General features: G+C 36.7%; 1 protein-coding gene across 26 annotated transcripts in view; it reads left to right on the plus strand.

Moving 5' to 3' along the window:
* RIMS1 (regulating synaptic membrane exocytosis 1) overlaps positions 1 to 22,491 on the plus strand; it is a 317,874-nt gene that overhangs the window by 111,326 nt on the left and 184,057 nt on the right. For 23 of the 26 annotated variants that reach the window (XM_042016167.1, XM_042016168.1, XM_042016169.1 and 20 more), the window contains 2 exons: positions 8,761 to 8,974; positions 10,627 to 10,638. In XM_042016167.1, the coding sequence (XP_041872101.1) occupies positions 8,761 to 8,974; positions 10,627 to 10,638 (226 nt within the window). The remainder of the gene's footprint in view (positions 1 to 8,760; positions 8,975 to 10,626; positions 10,639 to 22,491) is intronic. The other 3 variants (XM_042016171.1, XM_042016202.1, XM_042016203.1) reach the window with 1 other exon arrangement.

Below are 22,491 nucleotides of genomic sequence, written 5' to 3' on the forward strand. Positions count from 1 at the left end.
TCACTTGGAATTGGTGACAACTCTTCAGAGCAAACCAGCTGCTCTCCTGCTGCACTGTCTGTGTTAGGAGAGCTGAGTGGTGAAGAAATTAAACAGGAAAATGCAGCAGAACTGTGATGGTTACGTGGGATTACTGATACTGCTGAGGTTGCCCACAGAGGTGAGAGGTGTGTAAGAATGGCCATACTGGTTAAAACCAAAGGAAGAGGCATTGACACATTTTGGGGCGTTGTCACCACCTTTCTACTGGCTCCAGTCAAACTGTCACTTTGTCAATTGAGTTTGAGCAGAAGGCACTGATTCCTTTGGTACTAAATATATCTCAACATGTAAATGCTTTTTAATACAAGACACGCACGGTTTCTTTCTGAATTCCTCAGCTATGCCTTTTTTAGTACTATTATGTGTTGTTTTCTTCGTTCTCTGATTTCTCATTTTTACCTCAGAAAGGATATCGGTCATTTGGGAGGAACTGTGGGAAGCTGGAATGTAAATTCCTTATTGTAGATATTGCACATTTTTGACTCACAGTTCTTCAGTTGTGTAAGGAAGAAGTCTGCTTGTGGGCTGTAGTTATTTAAAAAAACCCCAACAAATAGAAGTATATGAAAATAAAGTTTTCCAATAATCTACATTAGGAAATCTCTCAGGAAGATGAAAAATTCTATTTTATACAAGTTATTTAATGAGCTCGTTTATATGCTTGCAGAAAACCTGCCCTAAGTAAAATGTTAACTTTAAAACGACGGTTCCTGCTGGTGAAAAGGCACCAGATAAGAGCCCTGGGAATAAAGCTGCAGCCCACACCACTTCGCTGGTGTGTCTCTGCTCTGATGTGATGAGCAAGGTGTGGGATTTTTTGCATCAGCCTGTACAGGGTTGTGAGGATGCTGCCAGGTAGTATGTGCTTGATAATAGATTATAGGAAGGAATTGGAATTAAGGTAAGTTGTATAGAAGGCAGAAGTATCTGCTACATGGAACAACTTTCCAGTGGTACTTAGCCAAGTCTAAGTTCCTGTGTGAAGTCTGTAAGTGAAACCTTTGTCTTGGTCAAGTCTGAATTTTGTCATGGTTCTCATAATAAAATGTTTCATGGTTTTACTGCTCCTGGACTGGTGTCACAGACCTATAGGAAAATACTAACAGCATTAAAGATGCGTTGGACATGGGGAAAGCTGTAAGTATATTGCCTGAGGGCTGGAAAGCAAAAAGTAAATTACCGGAATCATAACATGATTCAAAGAAATTTTAAAAAATAACTTCATGAATTTCAGAATCGTGTTGGGAGATTGATGTTACCGTATTGCCTGGAAGCATTTATCATGGACTATAACCCTTCTGAGTTGGGGTTTTCACATGTGTAGAAAAAAAGGCAGTCTTTGCCACAGGGGCAGCCTGCGCTGTAAGTATTAGGTAAATAATAGAATAATAAGAACAGACAGGAGAGTCTGTATTGCCTGGCCTGTTAAGTAAAAGTTTTAACATACTTTTGACATATCTAATTTTTGTCCAGGTCTTTGCAGGCATCAAGGAGAAGGAGAGTTTTAAGGAGGATAATGTGATGATGGTGTTGTTGCTAATACTCCCATGTTAGAGGCAACAAAGAGAAGTCCTCAAAGACCAGATTGGATGGGACTTTTAGCAACCTGTTCTAGTGAAAGGTGTCCCTGTCCATGGCCAGGGGCTTGGAACTAGGTGATCTTTAACATCCCTTCCAACCCAAACCATTCTGTGATTCTTGCTTGAAAGTTTCGCTTGAGCAGAAGCATCTCAGTACTGAATGAGAAATCATAGGCAAGATGGAAATAGGCTGTCAAAGCCTTTGAAGGTGAAGATAAGCCATTTATGTTTTATGCAGTAGAAAAGCAGATTCATCGGAAGAATACAAAGGGAGAGGTAAAATAAATTAAATTGTATTTGTTGCAGAACTGTGATTTAGACTATCAGACTGACAGGCTTGCAATGGCAGAAAAAGGGATTGAGGGATGAGCTGGTGATAGCTGAATGTTTAAGCTAAACAGATAGGAAATTAGCTAAACTTTAGTGGGTTTCTTTTGTTTGTTTGTTTGTTTGTTTGTTTTGGGTTGTGGGCAGTTTTTTGGGTGTGTCCTTTTTTGTTTGGTTGGTTTTGGTTTGGTTTGGTTTTAATTTGCAACATTAGTCCCCACAACAAGCAGTTTAGGTGAAGGTCTAAGTAGGTCTGAGTCCAGTGTGTAGCACAGTGGTTATTGGTCCTGAGTGGAAAACAGAATGGAGAGGGTGGTAAGTTGTGCTTGAGGTACAAGGAAATTTCTATTTCAGTTTATGAAGTTTGGTGTACGGGTCACCCTTGACAGGAGTCGGTATCTATGCCAAACACTTCAGTTTGGAGAGAAGGAGACAAATGCGAGGTAGAGAGACAGACTTGTGAGTTACAAGCATGGTGAGGTTTGTGTTTGCAGCAATAAAACAGGGAGGAAGAAGAGATCCTGGCATGTGGAGAAGAAAGGGCTGATGCTCTGCAGGATTCCGGTGATTGCTGGTGAGGTGAAAAATGTTATGGGTGGCAGGTGAACACCAAGTTGAGAGAAAATGGAGTAGATCCATAGTTGTGTGTTGAGTGAACAGGGGAGAATGAAGAAAGCTTCAGGCCAGGTAAAATCTGACATTTTGAGGAATATTTACTGCTTTTATTATAGGATATACAACATGCTATAATATATGTTGTCTATAATAATTATTTTGATATATTTATTAAAAATGTGTAGGAACAAGAGACAAGACCTACAGGAAGTGAGATTAGGGAAAGGTCAAGTGGGTGGTGAGTAAAGTTGCAGAAAAGTGACAAGTTGGACAGTAGGAAATAGCAAAGAGACTAGAAGCAGTCAGTTTGTGCAGGAGAAAATATGGATATGGAAGCCGCTAACTCTGCCATTTGAAGTGCTTTGATTAATGCTTGTATTTCTTTTATAGAAACATGGCCTTTTTTTACCTCCAAAGATTAGTTGATTAATCATATTGCTACCTTTTTCGCAGCTTATGGAAACCATGTCTTGCTTATCTTTGGTTCTTAAAATAGCGGTTCACACTGAATAAAAAAATGCAGTAATAGCATTAATGTAGAAATATTAACATCCAAATTCACTCAGAAGTCCAATATTTTGCAATATGAGTACATCCAGCAGTTATTTCATCTTTACAAAATAACCAAACCAAGTATTGCCCATGCTAAAAAAGCAGCACACCCCCAAACATTCAAAAATATCCTGGACTTCAAATAGGCTAACACAGTAACAGTGCTACATCAAGAACTTGGGAGCTTGAAGAGTTAGATATGTTGCTTACTGTTCAACCTTAATTTGTTCTGCCTGTACAGAGGGTATGAATCTTAATAATGGATTTATATGTCATGTGATGATTAATGAAGTAACCAGAAAATATATCTAGACTTCTCCACTCAACTTCAACTGTTCTTCTAGTCAACGCATGCTAGATTCCCCATAAACTCCTCCTTTCCCTTTACTCAGACAAAACTATCCACAGCAACTTGCTAAAATTGCCTGTCTCCACTTCGTTGTTTGAAGTGTGTGTTCCCAAAACCCAGGACAAGTTGACAGCTTGTCCCAGCTGTGGTGCTGGTGGGGCTGAGGCCAAAGCCAGGTGCCGCGCTGCTCCCTCTGGAAGCACCTCCATGAGATGGGTGCCTGCAGTGCTGGCAGACCAGCAAGGCATCCGGTGGTGCTGAGGTACTTCCAGCTTTATGGAGCAGCTGAACAACGTTTTTCAGGTCACAGCTCCAACGTAGCTGCTTAAGGATTGCCAACAGGTTTTTAGCTCTAGCTGTTGCCTTCATGGGCATATGAAATATTGCCGTTTGCATTTTTAATTATTTATTTATCATAAAATAAGAATGCTAAGAACAGATCTTGGTAAAACGCCTGCTTATCTTAGGGAAAAGCTTGTCTGAGCTCTGTGTGATGACGTGTTTGTGTGGCGTGGGTGAACAGGACAAAATACTGCATTTTACTTTTTTCGTACATGCAGTAGCTGCTGGTGGATGGTTACTTAAGGCTATGTCACTTAGAAGGCGGCACTTTTTCTACTAACATGAACTCATGGCAGGGCATAATATTTTTGTAACATTACATCAGGTGTTTAATTTCAAGACTGAACCATTTGAGTTGAACTGGAGAGTGAAAATGCGATCTGCATTGCCATCTACTGGATTTCTAAGGAAGTACAAAACGTGATTTGGTACTACATTTAAAGTCATTTAAAATGTAGCCGTGCACGAAAGAGACACAAATCTTTATCAAATTTTTATAAAATCTGTGCAGACAGACCATAAATATGCAGATGCACTATTTTGAAGCTTTCTACTCTTCATCATATATGTGCAAATATTTTAGATAGGTATTTAAAACAGCAAAATAGAATTTAAAACATATTAATTTAAAACAGCAAAAGAAGCAATAATATAGTCTGTTAAAAAATTGCAGTCTTGGATTATAATTCCAATAATTAAAATAATAAGAAATTCAATAATAAGGATATAAGTATACATCTTGGTCCAGCTCCAAAGAACCCAGCAACATAAATGATAATTTCTCTGTGGCTTGATGTAACACTTCTTGATCAGTCAATGTTATAAATGACCTCGATGTTCATTTTTTGTCCTCCTAATGATATCAGTGAGCTGTCTGAAAGATTTAAGTTATGAAAGGTATTTATCACAAGTGTTCTCCAAGGCTTACAGTTTTTGCTAAGTATATGAAGATGTGAGTAAAGGTTTGAAGAATTGCCTATCAGTAATTTTTTTACTAGTTTACACTGTCAAAGTAAAATACTGAATATTCAGATGAAAATATGGTACATGTATAACACAGCTGAAGCAGGGTTTTTGTGAAATGCCTTTGAAAAAGAAAGGGAGGAGGAAGCCATCATGTTTTCTTGGAGAAAAAAACACTAGCAACCTAAACATATGTTGAGTTATAAGTATATTGTAGAAGTGAATGGGTTAAGTCTTTCACTGCAGACATGCAAACTGTGTCTTGGTTTTTGTGCACTATGGGTGGTGATGCTGACCTCTCGCACGTGCAGTAAAGTCCCGAGGCTGATGTGCCTCTCCAAGCAGCTCAGTCTCTTCCAGTATTTTAGCAACAGAAGAGGGTGGTTTAGTCATAGGAGATGTGATGTGCCCAAAGATTCTCCGATAGTGGGATCTTTTTTGATCATGCATATGTGCCACGGGTGTGAGTGTGAAATAGCAGCACCGTCCCCAGCCGCGTCAGCTCATGTGGATGCAGCTCATTCCTTAAGAGTGGTGGGAGGTCTGCACAGGAAGTGCAGTACTGCCATAATGTCTCAGGGTGAGGTAGCCCTTCAAGTGCCATTCACCTCAGTAGCAGAACCAGATAAATGTTCGGGTGCATGATGAAAAATCATGTAGATATATGCATATATTCCTCTTACATAGTAGTCTGTCAGAGGGGATTGAATTGGTATCTGCCTCAAGGGTCTGCCAAGCCATTATCATATCATATGCTGTTATTAATCTTTAGCCTAACCTTGTCTACATTAAGGAATATTTAACAGATTTAAATTTTCCTTGCATCTGATGAGAATGTGCTCAATAGCCTGGAAGTTAAGGAGCAAATCAAAACCAACCATCTGTATTTTAGTTCTTGTTTAATACTTAATATACTTCGATATACAGCAAAACTATTGAGAGGGATTGCTGCCGCCATTATAGAATAGCCAGAGATACAGAGATCCAGCTTTTTCCTCAAAAAGGTAGGAAAGGTGGTTAAAAAAAGAGCTAATTGAACCAGACCTGCTGTGAGCTGGGTAAGATACTTTCTGCTCTGTGAAATGTAGTAATTTTCTCCAATTCCATTCTTGCTGTAGATAAAATGTCAGAGTTTCCCCAGCAGTACCATGTATGATATGCAAGATAAAGGTTTCAAACCCCTCATAGTAAAATATGTCTTACATGGATGCAGAAATTAGCAAATCTATAAAAAGTGATACTTATTTATAAAGAACTTCAATCTCATCTCACTTAAGTTTTGCCCAGTTGGTAGCATGTTCATCTATCCCTTGGTGCACACAGAAAGACAAACCATAATTGTATTAATACTCTTCATAAGCTTCATATGAGATAGAAAAAATTCTAATGTAGACAGTCTAATTGGAAAAGAACAGGAAGAGGGGCAGTGCTTGCTGTTATCTTCCCTTTCCACGTTAGTGAACAGCCAGGGCTTTTGGTTTTACTTTAGTGGAGGAGAACTGAATTTAGTTTCCATGGTTTCATTTTTTAATAGAATATTTGATGTAATAAGAAATTTACCTACAGACCTCTCCATTATTTAATTGCATTCTTTAAGCTGGTTATTATAAAAATTTCTGAATGTCTTCGGTTGTTTTTATGAATCATAAGTGAGCAGCTGTGTAAGATAAGTTAATTCATATGTGTAATCCAGTTATATGGCCAAAAGTATTAAGTTTCTCCAGTATTTTGTCTAATTCTTTGACCTACTTTTCTCATCTTACTCAATACTGCAAAGGTTTTTTAAGCAGGTTAGTAAAAAAAACCCCAAAAACAAAACCCCTTGCTGCTCCTGCCAAGCTTTTAATTAGCATAAAGCATTAAATATAATGCATCATGTTTGTAGTTAGGGAGAATAAATTACTTGGCTGCTTAGCTTTTGCTGTTGCTGCATTCTCACCAGAATGCCCCCATGTGAAGTTACTGGTTTTAGTGTGAGCTGGTTGATTTATGTATTTACAAGCAATAATATTCCTGTCCAACTGAATTATGTGTATTTTACCACAATTCCTGTGAGTTAAGTTGAATTGTCATTTTTAAGGCTTGAATATCATGTTAAAGTAAAAATATCCACTTCACCAAAACAGCATACAAAGAACACTGATTACTTACACCTTAAAAGTCCTGACAAGTTCACCACACACACACACACACAAAAGCCCATAGAAACATGGAACTGTGTCACTAAAAAGACACTGGTTAAATGGTGTGAGTCTCAGTGCTAATTAAGGAAGCAGGTAGCTCAAACCAGGGAGCAGAGATAAAGGATATCACCAAGACCTCTACAGAGAACACACCTACTGTTTCCATTTAATAAACTCAAGATTCTCTGTTTCTGTTCATGATCTGTGTAGCTGCTTATGATTTTTTAAATGTTATCCATGGAGATGTAGATTTGAAGCAACATCTGGGAAAGCCTGGGTTCTACATAGCATGGTGCAAGTTGTGCCCTGCTGGACTCTCCTCCTTAGGCTGTCTGAGGTCTTTGCCCAAGCTCATGACAATAAAGGTCAGGAATTGCGGTGCTGTCCTGCTGCACCTACAGAAGTGTTTCTTTCTTGTATGATTTGATGACTAATAAGATAGTTAACAGCAAAATACAATCCTTTTAAGTTAAGCTTCAGGGTGGAGTAAATGAAGCTTCACGGCAGCTGAGCTTGGTGCTGCTTTAAATAGGATGATCCAGCTCTTTACTGGTCTCTTTAATTTCTGGCTTTGGGAGCTCATGTCCTACATTCCTCCCAGGTGTCCAGAAGCAAAATGATGGGAAAATACTTTGTTTTTTTCATTTTTGGAGAATTAGTTTTCTATTGATTCAAGTTCAGGTTCATGGGTTAGGCCACTGAGAGGGATCTGGTGAATGTTGAAATTGGTGCCTAAGAAGCAGTTTCAGTATGCAGCCAGGATGAGGAGAGTATCTGGATTGCCCCTTTTGGAAATGCCCAGAACTTTGGATAGTTTCCCTCTGAAATTTTGTCTTTGCCAAGAAAGTTTCATAGAAACAAACAGGAGAACATTTTTTTCCTCAGGGAAAATATAATAATGATAAGAAAGATTTTATCACTAAGCATTTATTATTATTATTATTATTACTATTATTATTATTATTATCATTATCATTATTATTCCTCCTGAGTTATAGAAGGGAGAGTGAAAGCCAGCGGGCTGTGTTCTCTTCCCTGAGCTATGATTAGGAGGTGGATCTGTTGTGTAGCAGCTTGCTTAGCCAATTGGTGGGCATAAGGTCAGTGTGTTTGTTATTTGGGGCAGCTGGAAGAGAAGTGCTGCTTCTTTGAACACCAGTCTTCATCATAGGAACCTCTGTACTTGCTAATGCTTCTATCTACTCCTACAGCTAAACTGGAAGAAATATCTGTAATGAGGGATAGCAAACCTTAAGTTGTTTAAGTTCATACTTAACAAGAGAAAACACAACAGATTGTAAATATAGAGGTTTGAAATAAAGAGATGTTCTCATATTCTTGTAAGCTCAGTGTGACTGTAGACCACGTTTTGAAATATTTGTTGTATGTGTTAGTAATCTAGCTTTTCAAAGCACTGAAGGTGAGGATTGATTTACATATTTTGATTACACCTGATGTATAAATTGTTGGTTAAAAAGAAATGCAAATTTGATCACACAATTATTTTTTTTATTCAGTACATGATAGACAATTTTGTTTAATATATGCATTTGGATCAATTTCTGGTCAAGTGAAATGATTTACTTGTAACCTTTGAAGTAAACCTTCAAGAATAAAGATGTCTATTACTTTTTTTCCTTTAGAGTGCCCTATACAGTCTTCTGTGTGCAGCATGTATTTGGTATGAGGTACATACAGTATTGTGAACAGGCCCAGAATATTAGGTAGAGTTGCAAGCTGAAAGAAATACAGAGTAGTAGACTTTCCTCCTATTGGTGCTATATAAACTTTTTTCTCATCTATGCAGGAGGTTGCATCAACAATTTGAAAGCTATAAAGAGCAAGTAAGAAAGATAGGGGAAGAAGCCCGCCGTTACCAGGGAGAGCACAAGGATGATGCTCCAACATGTGGAATCTGTCATAAAACAAAGTTTGCAGATGGTTGTGGCCATTTATGCTCTTATTGCCGGACCAAGTTCTGTGCTCGATGTGGAGGTCGTGTCTCTCTGCGATCAAACAATGTAAGTCTTCTGACGTGTACTCCTAAGAAAAAGCCTCCTTGACATTGTCATGCTACAGATTGTTCACCTTGAGTTTGGCATTTCATGCTTCATTTTACTTAAGTGTTTTGTTCATTGCTTTTTTATGAGGTGTGTATCATACAAGTAAATCAATGTAAAATCATACAAGTAAAACAATATATTTAGTGATTGCCAAGGTACTTTGGAATCACAGAGCTAATTAAAGCAAAAGAATAATAGTGTCTAGTTCTACGGAGTGACAGCTTGAAGAAAATACTTGTTTTTCATAGAATGAAAGAAGAAACCATTTTGCTCAGGTACAGCTCCACATTAATAAATTTTTATTGAAGCCTTATTTAATATTACATTTTTTATTTTCATGGAGCTTTTCATAAACATTTATAGATTACTTTTACATGGAATCAGTTGATTTTTTTGGTTGGGAAAAAAACCCATCCACTTTTCTTAGCAAAGTGAAAGTGTTATGCCAATTTATTTTAAACTTATTTAAAGAACAGAACTACAGAATAATCTGGATTAAGTATCTTCCTTTCAGGCAGGTGAGCTGAATTGTTCTCCCTCTGATCTGCATGAGTTAGCTGCAGCAGCTTTCCACAAAACCAAATGATATCCAAGAGTACCCTCTGATCAGTCAGTCCCTTCCAAGCCTCTGGCTACTCACTTGTGCATAAGCAGTAGGATCTAAATTTGGAATACTGTTATCCAGTGATTATTTTTGGCTTGTCATCAAGGACTATGGTGTGTTATAAAACATTTCACACATCTCTTTTTATTACATTAATAGTTTTGTTATCTATCATGAGATGAGGTAACTTTCTCCTATGGCTTTAAGATGCCAGGCTTTTGTAGAGTGCATTTATCAGTGCTCTTGGTATCAACACAAATTCACTTAAAAGTTAACATAGATTTTATAGCAGATAATCCTGTTCACAAGGGAGCTAGTTTGTGGCCTTTTCACTTTCCTTAAGATGGGCATCAACTGAATAGGCCTTCTGAAATTTTGTGTAAACCAAAAATAACCCCCCAAAAAGATGCATTTCATTCTTATTTTAGAAGTTTTCCATAGCCTCAATGTACCTGTGAGTCCATTAAATTAAATTCACGTTCTGAAGAAAACTATATATGTGATTGGGAAAATTTGCATGTATTAATATATTAGTAAAAATAGATGCATTGCATTATATCACCTGTAGGTGGTCTCATTGGAGCAAGTCTCTGAAAAATACAATTTACTTTGATATATTACATTATTCTATTAATGAGTGCATGTGATACAGCTTATCTTTACTTAGGAAAAAAATTTGCATATATATTTTAAGCATTTTTCACCCGCTATTTCAAGTCACAGAAATGGAAAAGTGTGAATTCATTTGTTACTTGCATTTTGTTTCTTATATTGTTTATGCTTCTGTGGGTCAGGGTGGGAAAACATGTTTTCAACATATGCAGTAATGTCATCTTTTTATTTAAAGCTCTTTTTTTTCTTAATTTTATGTTTTTGTCTCTTTGTAGAGAGTTATTAGAATTGCATTTCTTTGAAATCTGTCTATTAATACTTGCCTATTTTATTCTTTATCTCTTCTTTTTTTCTTTTCTCTTTTTATTCTGCTTCCTTGGATGCTTTCCCAAAGGAGGACAAAGTGGTTAGAATCCATGCTTTTTATAATTTATTATTATAATGTTGTTAGTTAACTGGGATACATATTAATGTGAAAAACTGAACTGAAATTTCAAAATCATCCACAGGGGATGGGGGGAAAACACGAATCCTAACACCCAGGCCCTACACATTCCTTAGCTGAACATAGGCCTAAAGACAGCTCAACAAGGAAACCCAAGACTGTTGTCAAAATTATGACAATAAAAGAAATTAAGAACTAAGAAGTAGAGGAGGCAATAAAGAAGTAGAGGAGGCAATAAAGTGTAATAAAATTTTATTTCATAAATATGTCTTTAGTTAACAGTTTTGACTTTTTGCATGCAAGGTCCTTCCATCAGTTTCAGGAAATCTAATTTAGTATTTTAATTGTAATTTCACATTGTTTTACATGGTTTGCTGTGTTTCATTCTGGCTGCAGCAGAAATTCAGGGAATTCCTGTAAAATCAGCTTTTTGATTTACATTTTGAATAATATATGTAGGCAAACAAACTGGACATAAGTATAATGAGCAAGGTGGAGTGAATCCTTTTTGAATGCATAGTCATAATTTGAAAAATCTGCAGAACTTTTAGGATCAATACAGGCATATTCACCACTAGTGCCTGTGCCTTATCTCAAATAGGTGAAGGTAGTTCCCTGTTCATCTCCGCACCCTGTGCATGGCAAAAGGAGTGGCAGAGCAGTGCATGTCCAGTTACCACCTCTTCTTGGGCAGCTCTGTGAAAGATGGTAGTCCAGATTTTTAATTGGAGAATTGAGTGTGGAAATTAGCTAGCTTTTCTGGCACCTCAGCTGAAACGAGTGTAAATTAATTACAACCCAGTGTAGTTTTTGATGCATTCTTTGTGGAGTTACGCTTGTGATATGAGGTAGTGTTAGGCCCCATTCAAATACTAGCATACCTGTAACCTGAAATTTAGTACTGTTCAACACCCAGGGAAAATTATTTCTATCGCATCTGAGTATTGCAGTAGGATTTTTCTATGTCAGTAGTTTCTGAGGGCATGGTTGTTCTTCTAATGGCTATGAAATAGAACTTTCTACAGCTCATTCCCGTGTTTTCTGTGTGGTACTCTGAATGAAGTGTTAAAATAATCCAGTAGTTCTAGATCTTTTCCGTTCTATCTAAATGGCTTAGGATAGAGTGAAAGAGGTTTCAGCTCGACACTGATTTCTTACTAAAGCAGTGCATCATTGATGCATCCATCCACTGGGGTGTATTGAAACATTAGTGACCTTGCAACAGCATCTTCTTTAGGGTCAGAAACAGCAAAGCGCTCAAGTACCCTAAATGCCATTTAGGTACAATTTAGCCACCTAGGTTTTGGAGAGCAATTCAGGTGAACCTCACCTGACCTCCTTATATGCTCAAGGCATCCTTCACCCTTCAATTTGAAACAAAAACTTGGCTATATAACAGAAATTGTGTTAGTGTCTGCATGCAGGAGAGATTGTGTCTTCAATAGGGGACAGCTTAGGTGTTCATCTTTAAATAATGTCACTTGGGATCCAGAAAACAGATTCCATGGCACTAAAGATCTCTGAAGATGTGTTCTGAAGACATATCTGTCTCGTCTGGATTGTCCTAAGTGCAATTAAATACATCCTTATTATTTGCACTTGTCTTAGTTTAAGTTTTGCTGTGTTGAACTCCAGGCTTCCACATGCCAAGAAAATGCCCTGATAATAATGCATGAAAATAAATTCTATATGGTGTGATAAAGCTGCCCTACATCTCTTTAACAGCGAAAAAGTTAATGGTAGTTGGAGGGAAAGTATCCAATAATTGAATGTGTGGGAAACACGGGGAACACTTCTTTAAAGTACCATTGCTTTAGCAGTGCCTGTCTCTGGAAGTTAATGGAATATATAGAATTAATAATACATGCCTAGAAATAGCATGTTTTATAACAGAACAATTGGTATGATTAATATAGAGCAACATGAGAAAAATATTATTTCTTAATTATTTTCAGTGGCTCAATATTCCTGACTAATTACATATGGCAAGTTTCATATCAGTAACTTTTAAAACATATTTATCCCTTAGTCTCCACATGAATTTTTACCACAGTAAGTTATATTAATACAAAACACATGCACCAAGTTTCTTCAGTTGAAGGGTGCATCATTTGGAAAGGATGATGAAGTGTGAATTACCAAAGTGTCAACTCAGGAAAAGTCAAGTGTTATCCTAGATTCGAGGTGTTTCCTGTAGAGTTGGAAAATTAATGATACCTCATCTGGGATATTGTTTCCCATGAGTTACCCATCTTTGACAAACACAAACTGTGACAGGCACAAAGAAAGTCAAATCAGAGCATGATCCAGGAAATAGAGAGCTGCTCATGTGAGAGAAGGCTAGAAAGATTAAAGGAACAAAAGCTAAAGCAATTATACTTGATACCTGAAGTATGGAATTAATATGTAGAAGTGCAGAAAATTTAAACAATAAGAGTAGAGGACAGTGAATGCATGAGACCAAATGGGTATAACTTGGCCCTAAACACTCCTGGCTTGAAAAAAGATGTTTACAGTCATTAGAGTAAAGCCTTGAGAATTTATTTAGTGTGGCTTATTGGAAAGAAAAATACCCCAATAAAACTTTAAAGGCTAAATTTAATGAGGTTAGGACAGGATTTATGTGATGTGGATGCTTGTGGCTGTAGGGCAATGTGTTAGATCCCTAAGAGGTCCTTGCAGCTCTCGCTTCTAGCTAAATATTTTAAAAATTTAATGCTTTGAAGCTGTTCTTGACCTTTTCAAGTAAGTGCCAAATATTTTTTAAGGATTTTTTCAAGTATATATGGGAGAAATTAATATGTTCTCTCCTCATTTAAAATCATAAAGGACATCCCAAAACACCTTGTAGTGAGAGTTTCTTTGTTAGGCATCCTAGGCTGATCAAGAGATGATGCCAGTACACTTAAAAATTAGTTAGCGATAACTGATATATTCTAGTAGCTAATGAGTTTCATGAATTTCAATGATTCTTGTTCTAATATGTCAAAATGCATACCCAAATATGTTTAGGTTCTTTCATATTCTTTGAGTATTGGTTAGCTCTTTGCACTTTCCACCTGAGTTTGCTCTCCTTTCATACAGTTGCAGGCAGACAACATTTAATGAGTTTAATTCAGTTTTATGTGAGATAACATTTCAGAAGAAAGTCAGGTAGGTTTCTTTTTTTTTAAGAAAAAGCTGACAGGAGTGACCACTTGCTTTTATTTGGCAGAATGTTCTAGGTGGTTTTAGTTCCTTATAGAGTGCCTACACTTTCACTTCGTATCCTTTTAGTTATGCTCCGTACACCAAGATTTTAATTGCCAAAATAGTAGTGGGTTTAAGTTACTTCTCTCTATTCCATTCACTCTCCCATGTGATGTGAAATATTTTGGTTTTTAGGGCAGTGGAGAAGTCAGCAAAATGTCCAACTGGTTGTTCTCCATGGTTTGGTAAGGAATGGGGAGGGCCCAGCCTCAGTCCTCCTGATGTCCTGGCTGTTACTACTTTCTCTGTTCTTTCATTCCGTGGTACCACAGCCTTGTAAAGCAGAAAAATGACTGAAAATACAACTTCTTTTCTTTCATCATTCATGTAAAACTTTTTCACAGTATTTAGTTAGGTAATGCAAAAATATGTATTGCCTTTGTGATCACCTGATACATGTTTCTTTCTCCTTCTAGAAAAGGAGATACATTTTAGGGTACAAAAATGAATGAGCAAATGCAGTTTCTTTGGATCAAAATTCAAATATTTTGTAAAGTGCTGTGGGTGTATTGAACTAAGTGAAATTTCTATGACATTGACAGAATTAGGTGGAAAATCCATGGTCCAGATTAAGCCATGTATTTATCCATAGCAATCAGTCTACCGTTGTACAGCTTTCATTAGAATTACTACTTTTTATCAAATTTAAAGTGAAAAAAATTGGTAGCAAATGATAAAAGTAAATTTTGCCACCATTTTCCTGTGCTCTGCAGAATAGAGCAGTTTGCTTTCTCTTTTCTGTTTACATATGTAAAGAACAACTGGTAGGAAATCCGGATTTAAAATGCATTATAGATAGATGAGAATTTATTCACTGAACTTAGTAGGATGTGGTTGCAGAAAATAATGCTGGTAATCAGTGCAGAAGAGTGTTGTATTTATGATCTGGCTTTCACTGAAACTGTTTTCATTTTAGTATAATGTCAATGATTTATACTTTGAAAGAAAGACAGCTTGGAAACATTTCCTTAATTGTATGTCAGGTGTTTTTTTTCAGGGTGTTTGTCATTTAGTTCCTTTAAATTATGCTTAAAATTTGATTACATAATGGCTTGCTAATTTAAGCCTTACCAACTTGAGTACATATGCCATGAAATTCAGCTGTGTTCTAATGCTTTAACAGAAGTTGGTAATATTGTCAGAACAAAATGTCTGGATTGTCATGATTTTTTTTTACATCCCTTTCACAGAACTCTTAGGTCAAATTGTCCATTAAAAGGCTAATTTATGTATGCTCTGACTAACACAGCTGTAGAACAAAACAGAAAAAATCCAGCAGAAGGACGTAAAATTACATAGCAAATTGCAAATTGATAGCAGATAAATTCTCTCTCTGTAGCATTCAATGTAATTTGTTTCCCAAAAGATATGGGGTTTATATGCATCATGAAAGAAGCACTGCTTTTCAATAATGCCTCCCTGGAACTGCTGCTTCTAGCAGGAAAAGAAAAAAAAAAAGGCCAGCAAGAAACTGAGGAATTCTATTTCAAGTAAGGTGTGGATCACTGTCCTCTGCTTCTGGGAAGTTAGTTCATTTCAAACAAGTGTGAGTGCATAACATTTTTAAGAAAATCCTTAAAATTAGCTTGCTCTTCACCAAGTTTGCTGAGGAAACATGTTTGCCTTGAAATACCCTTTTTATAGGGTCCAGCTAGCAAAAATGATTGGTTCCTTCTTATATAAAAAAAAAAAAAAAAAAAAAAAAGGCAGGCAGGTGATGGTAATGCTCTGAATTTAACCAGATCAGACTTACTTAATTTACAGATGGGACTGTAGAAGAGTCACTAGACAGCTGGGTTTTTCTTCCACCATAGCCTTTAAGTCATCATTAAATCAGTAACCACTTGATTAAGCTCTGTAGTTACCCAGGTTTAGTTTACCTGTTTGCCAACCTCTTAAATTGTGACTTGTTGTGTGATTCTACACTTTGTGACCAAGAAAATATATTGCTACTGCAACCTTCTCTCTTAACCTGTGATAAAGGGCTCCTGAATCCTTCATGTCTGCTCTTGCTGTTGTCATGCAAGCTGGGTAACAGAGATCTGTGGATACCTGACATAAAAAATACTGAAAACTCCATGTAGTATAATGGCACCTAAAAAAAACCCCCAAACTTTAAATCCACTGCAGTGTTATTTCTTGCCATGTTATCCTATTTTTAGTCTTGTATTTTTGGTATTGTTGTTTCAATTTAACTGATTTGAGACTATGGGAATTATTTTGAATGTCAGCAATACCTTTGAGTGTAATAATTCCTTCCATTGCAAAATCTTGCATTAAAACAAACAAACAAAAGAGGGATTGCAAAGGTCAATTAGGCTTTTCAGGAGAAGCTTTATTCCACCTGCTCTTGTCTAATGTCATGTGTGTGTATATATATATATTTAGTATATGTATGTATAAGCATATATTGTATAGATTTTTCATAATTGAACATACATGCATACCATATACATACATCCTGCTACATAGCCTTATACAGGAAGTACAGGGCAACCCAGTCTTTTGACCTTTGAAATCTGTTAATGATTCAAGGTATTCAAATCACCTGAGGAGTTATTATTTACGTACCAGTTTTTCTTGACAAAAAGAGATGTTATGCCATAGCACTCACAGAATCCCAGAAGGGTTGAGGTTGAAGAGAGTCTCCAGAGGTCATCTGATCCAAACCCCTGTGCTCAGGCAGGGCTTGTCTTTACAGCTTGGCACATTCATGTGTCTTTTGACTTGCAGGGTGAGCAGTGAAAAACTCAAGGAGAATTCATGTCATTTTTGTTACTTGTTTGCTTATTGTAACTATATACATTATAGGCTTACACAAAATCTCATTAAGTTCTGTTAGGAAATAATTATGTGACTTACAGCTTTGGACAAATGAATTTCAGAATTTTACAGAATCCTTTAGAAAGAGTACTAACACTAGGATGATTTTTTTCAGCTCAGTGTTCAGAGAGAAAGAAATACCAAAGCTACAAAATCAACTTTGAGCTTTTCATTTCTTTCAATGTAGTATTTTTATTTTAATGCTCACAATCTCACATTCTGTTTGGTCCAATTAAGCTGATGATATAAAGCTGAGGAGCAGGAGAGCCTTCCAGTGGTTTTCCCAAAAACAGTGTGTATCCTACTGGCTCAGATACTATCTGAGGTGTGGGAGATCACTGTTGAACTCCATTGTGATAAAGGCTGCTTTTCCAGATGCTGTCAGTACTGAAGAGGAACATCTTCCTACCTGACTTGGGTCAGTCTCACTACAAAGACAGAAAAAAAAAAAAGTTGAAATTATTTTTCCTTTTTTTGTTTTTGTCCAGCAGTATACTTTGAGTTAGTATTTAGATCTTTGCTGAAATGATTTTATTGCACTTTTCTATTAAGTTCTGGTTTCAGAAAATGTAAAAATATAGAAATATTTTTATTCACTGTTCTGTCAAATATGATTCATCTATGCCCTAAACATCTGTAAGTGAAGAGGTGGGATTCAGGTTCTTATGTAAAGGAAGATAATTTTGGTTAATTAGTTTCAACTGCAGATATATGTTGAAAAGACAAATCAGTTAAGTAAGTTAGAAGAATTGAAATCTGAGATTTTTTTAATGCAGTGCACCTTAGGTAGAAAGAGGATAATAAAGAAAGAAAATACTAGTGGTGCAACACAACAGTAAGAAGTCATGAGGAAGGCCTGGTTTCTGTTTGATGTGTTCATATACCTTAATATAATCAATATGATCCTGTAGACTGTAACTTTATAGTAGATTCTTATCCCTGTCTCTCCAGTGAATACAGTTTTGAAAATGAACAAGTATCACCTTATAGATTTAATATGATAATGTTGCATATCTGATGTAAGGTAAAAAGAAAAAATGAACAGTTTAAACCAGACACAATTCTGATCATCTCTGACTAGTCAAAATACATACACAATTTTATAAAATCGGGTGAAAAAAATTTATCAAATAAAGAATTGCTAAAATTATATGTTTATATGCGTGAAATAAAATTTTCTTTCTACATCTTACTGCTTATACTTACTAATTCTGATAGATTGGAAATACATTGATAGTCTTTGATCACCTTTTGCTTGCAATTGTGCCATAAAAATGTAGATAGCTCTAGATAGCTGTAATAATAGTGATGCATACAATTAAAATCCTAATTTTAAATGGAGCATTTCTTCTTTAATGAGGGCTTTCTCTTGTAATAGGAACCTTTTATTCTTATAAACAAATCATTATTGCTGAGTCATTAGTAACATTCTCATAAATATTAAGTCTTCTAAATATTTAAGGCTTCTACAGTAAATATTTCAGTTTTATATTTTTTCCAGATTTTCTGGGAATAGGGTTGGTTAGCTACTGGTAGGATATCTGCTTAGATTGGTCTGTGTAGATGATAATTTTCAAAGCGTAGTCACTCCAGGAATCTGTTTATGAGTCCTTCAGTTCTTCATTACTTCAACCTGTTTCCAGTAATGTTACTATCAGTAGAAAGCAAACTCAGCCTTAAATCGCTGCAAAACCTGTAGATAGCAAGCTGCAGTTTTGGCTGTGAGGTCACTATACCTATTTGGAACCGTTCTTCCATCCTTTCAGTGTATTATGCACATTTAATTGCCTTAATTTTCCACAATGTGCTACTTTTTCAAGTCCTTTAATTCATTATATGAATTGCTTTGAATTTATTGTTACCTCTTGCTAAGAAGTCAAATCCAATCTCACTACTATTAATATTGGGCTATTACCTTTATGGTATCTTAAAATCCAAAACTCCACTGGCATTTTCATTTGCCATCTATTGGCAAACCAAGGGAGGTGGGTTTGTGTTTTGTCATGCCCAATTTCAGTTGGGATGCAAAAAAGATAATCTGTAAGTGTGGAAAAGAATTACGTGGAAGCCCTCCCTGCTGTGGAGGGCTAAAGAGAAGGGATCACTTTACAAAGACATACCAGGCAGACAAACATTTCACACCACCTAAACTTTCATCTCATTCACCCTGAAGAAAGAAATGTTGATATCTCTTCTGAGTGATACTCCAAAAAGAGCTTAGCTTTAGAGACTGCAGGAACTTTTTCTTTTCTTTTTTTTTCCCCTCCTTCAAAAACATTGAGGGAGAACAGAGTAGCAAACTTGCAGATGTCCAGGGATGTATTTAGGCTCCAGAGGCTTGAAGAAGTGTGTTCCTCTGTGGGATGCCTGAGGGGATATGGTGCACCAGCAGAGCTGACTGCTGATGTCCAAGCAGAGGTCAGTCAGAGCTGGTAGTCCTGTGGCAGCACCTGATGGGACTTTTTTTTATCTGAGCAATGCCTCTTCAGTTTTTCCAGCAGTGTTCTGTTTCCTAGATATACTTGGGTTTTATTGCTAGAAGACGATCAATCTAGAATCATGTTGCTTATTTCAAACTGTGCCCAGCTGTGGTATCTGTGAAAAGTCCTCTTGTAAAAAGATCCCATAAAGTGGAAGATATCTCCTAATCATGCATGATCCTTCCCTAAAAGACTTGAGCTTTTGGCAAAACTAACTGAATCCCCTTTTCAGCCTCTGGATACCTTTGTTCCATGTGGTCACACAAAAACCAGCTGCCAGCTACCAGGCATGTGAGAGTGCATTCATTTAAGCTGAGGCTGATTTGACAGCCCAGTGTGTACCCCTTAAGCCCAACAAATTCTTTACTTGATCATTTTATTTCTTCTTGCAATTTGTGTCTTTCAGCTTGAATCACTGTAGCTCTCATTCATGTAAGAGTCTTCTATGTGATGGGATTTTTAACATGGTATGTGGGGGTTAGGACTAAGTATGACTTCTAATATTTAAAATGTTCATAGTTATATACACTGCTGAGGCACAATTGTTTGGTTTTAGTAGTTTACAAAATAACAAAGGAATGCTAAATAGAGCTAAATTTAGTAAACTGAATTCCTGGGCTATTCTGGCACCCCAAGACCAGGGAGATTTTAGCCAAAAAGAGATCTTACCGCAAAGAGAGATTTTATAAGATTTATGACCTATTATGCATTATGAGAAATTGACAAGTAGCTGAAAAAATTTCAAGAGAACAAAGTAATTATGAGGACTAAATGTAATCTGTGCTCTGTTGCTGTTTCTTTTTTTATCATAAATGACCTTAATCCTCATCCAGGATTAAAATTCAGTGTATTTTTAGCCATGCAATATCCTAGATAAAAGATACTTCCATCTATGTTTTTATATACTTTGCATACTGGAGCATTTTGTAATTTTACTTAAGGGATGGATGCTTCTGTCTATACATCTCCAGTGCTGCAATTAGAGAGGATGTAGGATAGTTTGTCATACATATACCTGAGGTACATGATTTTGTTAAGCATAATTGAAGATAGAACTGTGTATTTCAAGCAAGCAAATCCACAGGCAAAGTTTCTGTAGCATTTTGTGAGTTTTTTCAAATTCCTTTAATATTAAAGGACCCATCTGCAAGTGAGCCTTTGTGTGGAGATGAATCAAATCTCTCCCCAAAACTGTGATTATAAAATGATATAAAATATCTGTTACCAGTTGTTTAATGACTGGTAAGAGGTTAAGTGAAAATCTGGACAAAATGTAATCTGCATTTCCTTAAAGAGCAGATAAAACCTAATAATTTTTTTAATCCAGATTGAGGTTTCTAAAATGCTGCATGTTATTTAGGCTGAAGTTTAATCGTGTACTCTGCAATTTCAGTATGCCAGCTAAAACACCTGTCAACTAATTTTCATGCAACAGATTTATAGAATCTTTGGAATTAAATGTTGCTTTCTCAATAATCTATTAGATTTGTTATTAACTTGTCCATAAAAAGCAGGTTCCCATAGCAAAACCCTTTTTAATGGTGAGTTTTGGGAAAGTTATTTGGGATATTGCATTCTAAAAAGTTGAGTATTACTGAGAAGTACAGATTAATCATAGAGATGAGCAGATGTTGCTGGGACTCTGTATAAATAGATGAGCATGGGAATGATGGTTGTGTTGTCATGACTGGAGGAAATTTTTGTATGTTGCTGGGATTTTAATACTGGTAGTGTAACTTTTATCTCTGCAACATGTGGTAAGTGATCAAAACTCATGTATGCATGCATCAGCAAAGTTAATCTTTCTCTCTAATTTTTTCTTCTCTGAGCAATAGCTTCTACAAATGGAGAGAGAGCAGTTGCAAGTTCGTCAGCAAGCTGCTGTCAAGACCTTTGTCAGCCTGACAGCTTTACCCCTCAGGATTATTTGGATCAGTCCTTTTAGCTGTAAAGAAACCTGCTTTTCTAGACTATTTCAGGGACTCATCTCACTGCCTTTGTGGTTGGGTAAAGAGACCACAGAGGCAACTTCTTGCCCATGTAAGTTTAATGCAGCAGAAAAAGCAACAAGGGAATTAAACTGAGGAAGACTTCATCTACTTTATGGTTTGGGTTTTTTTGCCCCCTAAGCTTTCAGCATAGATATAACCATACTCTAGCACATCTGTGATATCCTGTGTTGCAGGTTATACCCCTTCACTCCATACACCTGATGTTTTCCTAATCAACCAGCAAGTGTTTAGTAGAGCCTATTGCTCGTGTTAGAGGAGCTGCCCTCTTGGTCACTTGTGTAGACTGTTAAAGAGGAGACTGGTGAAGCGTCCAAAGGAGATTGAGTCAATACATTTACCAGCCAGACAGTAGGAATCAGTCCCAGATGAGAACCCCTACATTGTATGTGAGCTGGGTTTATGCTTTTGTTATACTTATGGGGGGAGATCAGTGTGCCCCAGAGTGCTTCAGCTTGCTCTGAACTAGACTAAATCAGCTCTGAATCTTTCTCAACTGTGGTTCCTGCTTAGCAAAATAGAGCCCCAAGTCATCCAGTGCCCTATAAGGTACTGCAGAGTTTTACTGTAGCTCCCAGCAGCTGCCCAGTGAGGGTGGCTCTCAGGTAATACCCATTTCATACCTTACAGCTCCGCACTCATATTTTAGAAATGTTAGGGCATTGAAGGTAGAACTGAATGCCAGTGTTGAGGCAGTTGAATCCTACAACAGATTTTCATCAGCTACAGTAGGAAATCATATAGCAGCAATGGCCTGTAGACACATTTAGAAACCTATATTTAGTCTTTCAAATGAAACTCTACACGCTCCATCTGAATCTTCTGTGCAAACCTACGCATTCTCTCCCCTACAGGCAACCTGACAATTCATGCACCAGCTGGTATCTTTTTCAGCCTTTTGTCTCCTACGTGAACTGACCTCCTTAAAAGAGGGTATGCAGTCTTATTCAGTCTGTGATATGTGGAAAGTTGTGAATATATTCCACTGTAGAGAGTTCAATTTGGCTTTTTTGTCCCATATTAAAGACAGTCACTGACAATAAAATGTTGTATGTTACTGAAAATTGTACTAACCCACACTTAAATTTTCAATATTTTATTTAGGATATACTTATTAGTGTTGGTAAACTCTTTTCCACTTCTTGAGTATAATTCATAGGCTTGTGAAGACCAAAACCTTTTTTTAACTCAGTAAGCATGCAGTGAGACAGTCATAAATTCTTGTTAAAAATTTCCTGTACACAATCTTCAGA

This window comes from Corvus kubaryi, unplaced genomic scaffold (genome assembly GCF_017639235.1).
Source record: "Corvus kubaryi isolate FWS band 111438036 unplaced genomic scaffold, C.kubaryi_AGA036_p1.0 split3-73, whole genome shotgun sequence".
NCBI classification, from domain to species: Eukaryota; Metazoa; Chordata; class Aves; order Passeriformes; family Corvidae; genus Corvus; species Corvus kubaryi.